The sequence below is a fragment of the Alosa sapidissima genome, chromosome 19 (assembly GCF_018492685.1).
Source record: "Alosa sapidissima isolate fAloSap1 chromosome 19, fAloSap1.pri, whole genome shotgun sequence".
Classification (NCBI taxonomy): Eukaryota; Metazoa; Chordata; class Actinopteri; order Clupeiformes; family Clupeidae; genus Alosa; species Alosa sapidissima.
This window is the reverse complement of record NC_055975.1, coordinates 19822894-19830393: the sequence shown is the minus strand read 5'-3', so window position 1 is coordinate 19830393 and position 7500 is coordinate 19822894. Positions and strand designations below refer to the sequence as shown.

The 7500-nt window shown below is 46.6% G+C and overlaps 1 protein-coding gene across 2 annotated transcripts in view; it reads right to left on the bottom strand.

Annotated features, from left to right (window-relative positions):
* Positions 1–7500, bottom strand: part of LOC121693663 (neuronal PAS domain-containing protein 3) — a 267957-nt gene that overhangs the window by 96937 nt on the left and 163520 nt on the right. For both annotated transcript variants that reach the window (XM_042073230.1, XM_042073231.1), the window contains exon 5: positions 2203–2292. In XM_042073230.1, the coding sequence (XP_041929164.1) occupies positions 2203–2292 (90 nt within the window). The remainder of the gene's footprint in view (positions 1–2202; positions 2293–7500) is intronic.

Here is a 7500-nt window from a genome sequence, read left to right as displayed (position 1 = left end):
TCGTGTTAATGTCTCAGCGCTAACGCCGCTAATGGCTTCCGTCTGTGTGTGTGAGTGTGTGCATGTGTTTGTGCAGACATGTTAAGAGACGGGTTGAGTTGTCGTGGCACAAAAAAAAAAAAACCTGAAACAAATCATTATTTACAGAGTACAAAGGAATAAAAGAGGATTTCACAGGGTTTGTTTTCCTTTGAGATCCAGCTGTCAGCTGTCATTCACCTTCTGCATGTCTCTTTTAGGGTAGGCCAGTATTATAATGTCAGGTGTCAACAATCAAATGCATCCAGATGACATGCCCTCGGCAAACTTCTAAAAACACGTATTCATAAAGGAGCGGAAAAAAATAATCAAAGTTTGACAGACAATTCCGTAACTTTTACGATAAAGAGTGGGAGCGGAAACCTTTCTGCAGGAAAGTGCTTTAATTACACTGTGAGTCTAACTAATGACTTCATTAACATTATGTTTGATATGCAGAAATTCCAGACGTTGTATAAGGGGGTGAAAATCCGCTTACATCAATCTCCTTTAGATAGTCTGCCACCATAAAAATCATAACCTTGTCAATTTGTAAAGGCTTAAAAACTGATCTAATTAAAGTTGAAAATAATTAAGTATGTCATACACATTTTTTTCCGGTGCGTGTGTGAAGGGGGGAGTAGTCTATAGATTAGCAAGCAGAAAGGTTCACAGCAATTAAGACCATGGGGGTTCAAGAGTATCAGCAATACTGTATTAGATAACACAACTAAGTCGAACCAAAGACTGTACACGCAAATTATCTCCAAACTAACCTTCTGACTGCAGATAATAGTACATGAAAAAGATAATAGCAACATATTTTTTCTCCAAAAGTTGTAGGGATGACTTAAGCAACTAATCAATTATTTGATAAAAATCATCAATCAATTAAAAAAACACTCCTCATTTAAATTTTCCGGTTGCTTGAGGAAAATAAAAAGTTCATTAGTTTGATGAATTTAGTGACGCAGATTTGACAGCAAATTCTGTGTGACGCCCTTCTCACGTTCTTTAGAGTTGACTCATTTTTTATTGTGTCCTGAAATAAGGTGCATCTTCAGCACCTGACGCATCAGAGAAGCGATAACTCTTCTGACGTTCTTATCCGTCTCATTCCAAACTGCATCAAACTCACGCCACTCGGAGCACTGGACGGGTGATCCTCATCGAAAGCAACAGCATCATTCTGGCATGTCAGCTGCCCGACTGGGACGGGCAGAAATCAAGCCTGTCACCGCCCCCGTCCACCTGCCGTCATGTGCCGCATTTCCGGCACGCTGCCATACGATGGTGACAATGACAGTGCAAGGGGAGCCATGGCGACAGCACCATCATCAATGCAAAAAAAAAAAAACTAAACAAGGACGGGTGGTGTATCCAGTGTATGTGTGTGTGTGTGTGTGTGTGCGCGCGAGCGCACATGTGTGTAGTATGTATATGTATTTGTGTGTGTGTGTGTGTGTGTGTGTGTGTGTGCGCGCACATGTGTGTAGTATGTATGTGTGTGTGTGTGTGTGTGTGTGTTGACAGCCAAAGCGACGTGGTCAGTGCCTAATCTCCTGTTAGCCCCGGAGATGGAGTGGCGCTGGACGGAGCCGTTAGCCCTGCTCAAGGTCACCCTCTCTTCATCTGACCTTACCCATCACTCGCTTTATTGATATGTAGTGCCACTGGGCGCCGGCCAATGGGCGCGGTGAGGCAGGGAGTGTGTGTGTGTGTGTGTGTGTGTGTGTGTGTGTGTGTGTGTGTGTGTGTGTGTGTGTGTGTGTGTATGTGTGTGTGTATGTGTGTGTGTGTGTGTCTGTGGGTGTGTAAGTGAGAGTATGTGTCTGTGTGAGTGTGTGTGTGTCTGCTCTGTGTTGTGTGTGTGTGTATGTGTGTATGTGTGTAGGAGGGGGGGGGGGGGGGGGGGGTGACAGTGTCAGCATCCCGATGAGGGAGACGGACCCCCCCGCTCTGATGAATATGCAGTGCGGGGAAAGGGCTGCGAATTAAACACGAGCCAGCAAGCTGATGGGATTTTAAATGAGCACTAATTTGTCTGAATCCTCCTCTGCACAGCGGCAGGGACGAGGGAGTGAGCCAGTGAATGCATAAAATAAATAAATAGGTAAATAATAATAATAAATAAAGAAGGAGAGGGGGAGAAGTAAACAGCACGGAACTCTCTGCGGTACTCACCTGTGAGAGGCCCAGGTATATGGACACCGTCTCTGAGATGTACAAAAATCTCCCCTCTTTGTTTAGTGCAAATACAAATCCATCCAGGGACTGCAGAGAGAGAGAGAGAGAGAGAGAGAGAGAGAGAGAGAGAGAGAGAGAGAGAGAGAGAGAGAGAGAGAAGGGGGGGTGGAGAGAGAGAAGTGTCAGAGAAACAGGAACAACAACTCTCTTTTTAAAAAAGAAAAAAAAAAAACAGCAACATCCCATGAGTAGACCACTCTTGGTGATCATTCCAAATTTGAAAGTTTACACATCAATGAGCAAATAACACAAACATCAATTACAGAGAAAAAATAATAATAATAAACAACAAAACTGGGAATTCCACAAACACAAACATGCGTGCCGACGCCTAGTTAAAATGTCTAATTTACATGCCATCGCAACCTTTAATTTATTCTTTCTCACCCTGTGTATTATACATACATAATGACAAGCAACCCCTACATAAATTTCACGCGTTCACTATAAAGCAATCGGAGGAGAGGCACTTGTGCACACCCCGTGGATCACGGCAGGACGCTCCGACTCCGGTCTCCAACAGGCAACAATTAAGGCCCGGAGGTCGGCGAGGTTAATTACATATTGTCCCCCGCCAACGCCAAGAACTGGCGGGGGCAGCAGAGGCGGGCACGCGCGGCAAAGCGGAAGGGGTAAGTAACAAATGTACTGGAGGCGAGAGAAAAAAGAGCCGCCAAGCAGGAGAGAGAGAGAGAGAGAGAGAGAGAGAGAGAGAGAGAGAGAGAGAGAGATGGAGGGGGAGGGAGAGAGGGAAGGAGGGAGGGAGGGATGGAGAGAGAGAGAGGGAAGGATGGATGAGGAGAGAGGGCACAGAAGGGGAGGAGAGGAGTGAGGGAGAAAACAAGGCATTGTAGGCAATGTCACTGCCGATCTGATCACCTTTTTATGCAAAACAAAGGGGCTATGGCTGGCTGTTCAGATTGAGAGTATGTGTGTGTTTGTGAGTTTGTATGTGTGTAAATGCCTCTGTGTGTGTGTGTGTGTGTGTGTGTGTGTGTGTTTTTTAGCTCTCCATTTATTTGTGAGTTAAAAGCGGTGGCAGTGGCAGCTGGTGAGAGGAGAGTGGTCTCCACCCGCTGATAAAACAGGCAGGCCCGGGGCTATTTACAGCACACTGATACACGCCTGACAACCGACGCTCCTAGGGAGCAGAGCGCCACCTCCCCAAACACACACATCTGCCGACCCACAGTCCACACTACACACAGACACAGTACATCCTATGCATACGGTAATACACACTAACACTAATACACACTATGATAACTCCAGTCTAAACTAGATGTACCGCAGAGCGGTACAAAATATGACAGCCGCCCAGTCCAGCACATGTTTTCCACAAAAATAAGTCACGCTGAAAGGCATATATGATTCTAACTGTCTCACTGAATTGAATTATGCACATTCAATTCTCACTGGTATCTGCTAGACAAGTACCAAAACATGATTAGTTCATAGATTTCACATGTAATATACATTTTATACAACCCCACCCCCATCTTGCCTGTTCATAATTCTGAGAAATTCTTGAATTGTGTGCATGTGTGCGTGTACATGTTTATGTTTATGTGTGTGTGGGTGTGTGGGTGGGTGTGTGTGCTAGCATGTGCATGTGCTTGTGTGTTTGCCTGTTTATGTGCCTGTGTGTGTGCATGTGCATGCATGCGTATATATGTCTACTGTGTGAGTATGTGTCATACGTAGGATTACTGTGAATGTATGTGTGTGCGTGTGTATCTGTTTATGCACATGTGTGCATATGGAATGGGTTTACATGACCCCTGGAGGCAAACATACGCAAAAAATTGGTCATCCTAGGCCCTACGGTTCTCAAGATATTCACAGAAAACTGTGTCTGCCCTACCCTCCTTTCGGGGGGTCCAATCCAGAGGGGGGCTACAGATCAAAACGAAAAACGATGGTTCCATGCTATCCACGTGGGGTTACATGCCCACCAAGTTTCGTGTACCCCGGTCTTTCAGTGTCCCGGGAATCCTTGTTGGTGTACGGTCACTAAATGTACACATAAATTATTTTATTGTAAGGCCCCCCATGAAGTCCACGAAACTTGGCATGCATTCGGAGGGTGTCATAATGATCCTATACTTTCAATTTTGTGCAGTTTTGACCATGTCAGCCAGAGATATTGTGATGAAAACACCTAATGTTTTGCTTTTTAACTTTTAACTAGGTGGCGCTATACATGAAATAAGTGGTAATGGGATAGGTTGACATGCCCCCTTAAGACCAACATACAAAAAAGGTGGACCTCCTAGGCCCTACGGTTCTCGAGATATTCACAGAAAACGGCCACCTACAGGCCAGTTGGTGGTAACATAAATTAATTTATTGTGTGGCCCCCCATGAACGGAATTCCACGAAACTTGGCGTGCATTCAGAGGGTGTCATAATGATCCTACACTTCCAATTTCGTGCAGTTTTGACTATGTTAGGTCACAGATACCTGCGATTACAACACCTCATTTTTACTTTTTTGTGTTTAACTAGGTGGCGCTATACATGAAATGAGTGGTTATGGAATGGGTTGGCATGTAATCCATGTGGGGTTACATGCCCACCAAGTTTCGTATACCCCGGTCTTACAGTGTCCCGGAAATCCTTGACAGAAATTTGGACATGCGAAAAAGAAAAAAAAAAAATCTGTCTAAACCTATATGACCGCCGCTTCGCTGCGCGGCGGTCATAATAATCACCACGTCACATACTAAAACTACTTCACTACATGCTGCATATGTCCATAGTACGTACTACGTGCCACATAATGCACACTATTGACAATACATATTGTACATGTACTTGTGTACAATGTTACCACACCTTAGATATCAGTACAAAATGCACTAAACAACTGTGAACTACTTGCTACACCCACAGGGCATAATATAGATCATTAAGACAGGCAGACTACTCAAATGAATGAAACAGTTTTACTAGCTACTAGCTAAATACTACCTTTTGACCTACTAAACTCCATCACACACACTGTGCACTACTGCATACTGCATTACTGCATTGGCCAACAACATGGCGCCCTTCACTCCATTGTACTTTCACTAGACTGCATCTCCTACTGTAACACACATTCTGTTGCTGACACAGTGCTAGCAGCAACACCGAAACCCAAGCAGCAGAAAGAAACACAGACAGACATAAAGACAGAGAACAGCCTAAGGACCTACATCCCACGCCAAGGAGGAAGTGTGCATTTCCTATGAATGTATGAAATGCTGGGATTCTTCAGCTGTCCCCTAGATACCTAGGAATGTGAAGCTAAAAAAATGTGGGGGAAAATATATATTCCTTCACCTGTAAAAGCACCAGGAGAACGTGGTTTGTTTGGTTTAAGCTTTCTCTCATAGCTTTAGGCCATGGAGAGCTTTCTTCCCCCAGTGGATGTATCTGACAGCATATGGAGAAGCATAGCTTGTAGTCCGGCTCACAGAGTATAAACATGAGAAACAGCACTTACTGGGGACTGGAACGGCAAAGGGCAGAATATTGAACTGGTCTTAAAGGGACACCAGGCAAGCCTGATGCTTTTTCTCTATGAAACTCCCCCTCACTCGGTCTGAAGCTCTTTTCCATTTTTTTGCGTCTTCCGTCAAGGGTTTTTGCTGCTTCTTCGCCGGCTCTGCCATTATACACACGTTTGCAACAATCTCTAGCGTTTCGTTAGCCTGCCTCTGTGCTGTAAACTGATCCTGCTTCAGTCGGCGGGTAGGATACACCGAACTTGCAAGTGGGATATTCTTTCTACAGGCAGTAGGGGCGGGCGAGAGAGCCTTCATTCGCCCCGTAATGAGTCATTTAACCATATACCGACTTACGAAGATGATTAATTAACACGAAAACGTTGGCTGGTGTCCCTTTAAGAGGTTACCAGGTGTCTAGTATTATATGCACCGGGCTCACAAAAAAGATCCTTTATCTGATATTAGTGAGAAAGCCAAACGCTGGATGAGAGAGTGTTTTAGCAGAGCAATCAGCCTACGGCTCAATCGTCTCTCCCTTCAGAGAGCAGAGCCTGTTGTTTAGATCATTAACACTGAGATAATTACACCTGGAAGGGGCCTAATCTATCCCATATATCCACCTGCATTTTTTTCTTTTTTTCCCCCCTCTCTCTCACTTTCGTTTTCTCTCTCTCTCTCTGCCACTTCATCTGTTCACCTCCTCTGGGAGTCCACCTCTTGCCTCCCAGCCGTCCCAGCGGTGACGTCCCGTGCCAGCCGCGACCGCATGTGTGTGTGTGTGTGTGTGTGGTGTCACAGTGTGAGTGTCTGCGTGTGGGTGTTCAAGTGTGGATGAGTGTATGTGTGAGAGTATCTGAGCATCGATGTGCATGTGTGTGTGTGTGTGTGTGTGTGTGTGTGTGTGTGTATGTGAGTGCATGTGTCTGTGTGTTGGTCAGTATGTGTGTGTGTGTGTCTGTGTGTGTGTGCCTCCCTCCCCCCTCTTGTCTCCCCAAAGACCTCTCCCTGGCTGTCAGCTCAAGGCCCCTGCAGTCACCTCTCTCCTCCCTCCAATCATCTCCCCCTGTTGGGATGCTCCATGCCGCTCCCCTCCCACCTCCCCCCCCCCCCCCCTCCCCCCCTTCTCCTCCCCCCAGCTGCCCCAGGAGGCAGCTCCTCTGCTCACCTCCCCTCTCCTCTCCCCGTCTCTCTCCTCTCCTCCTTCTCCTCGCCTCCACCCGTGATGAACGGCTTCTGTTTACGGGGTAACCACTGTGTAAAGTGCACTATAAATCACGGCAGAGACAAACTTCGGCGGGAGAAATGTGCTACATTAAGATGGGCTTTTTATGTCATTTATTTAAAACAGTCAAGTCCAAGCACCGTACCACTCCACCCAGCCTCTCGCCTTCCCTTCTCTCATTTCCACAACCCTCTTTTCTCTCCCCTCTCTCCCCCCATTCCCTACGCAACCCCAGAGGGAGAGAGAGAGAAAGAGAGAGAGAGAGAGAGACTGCTTTAGCCGATACCTCTGACCGCCTTCCTGATTCTGACACGTGGCCCACTGTCTCCTCCACCCCCCAACCCCCCCCCCCCAAGTCCTTAACAGCGGGTCCCTCCACTGCCATCTCTGGCAGTTGAGACACGGGGGGGGTCCTGAACCCAACATCCAGATCCGGATCTCGATAGCATCACATCTGCACATGTTCTGGCCACAGACGTGCGAGTGCAGGCAAACTCCTGTCTGGTTGCGCGGGGCAAC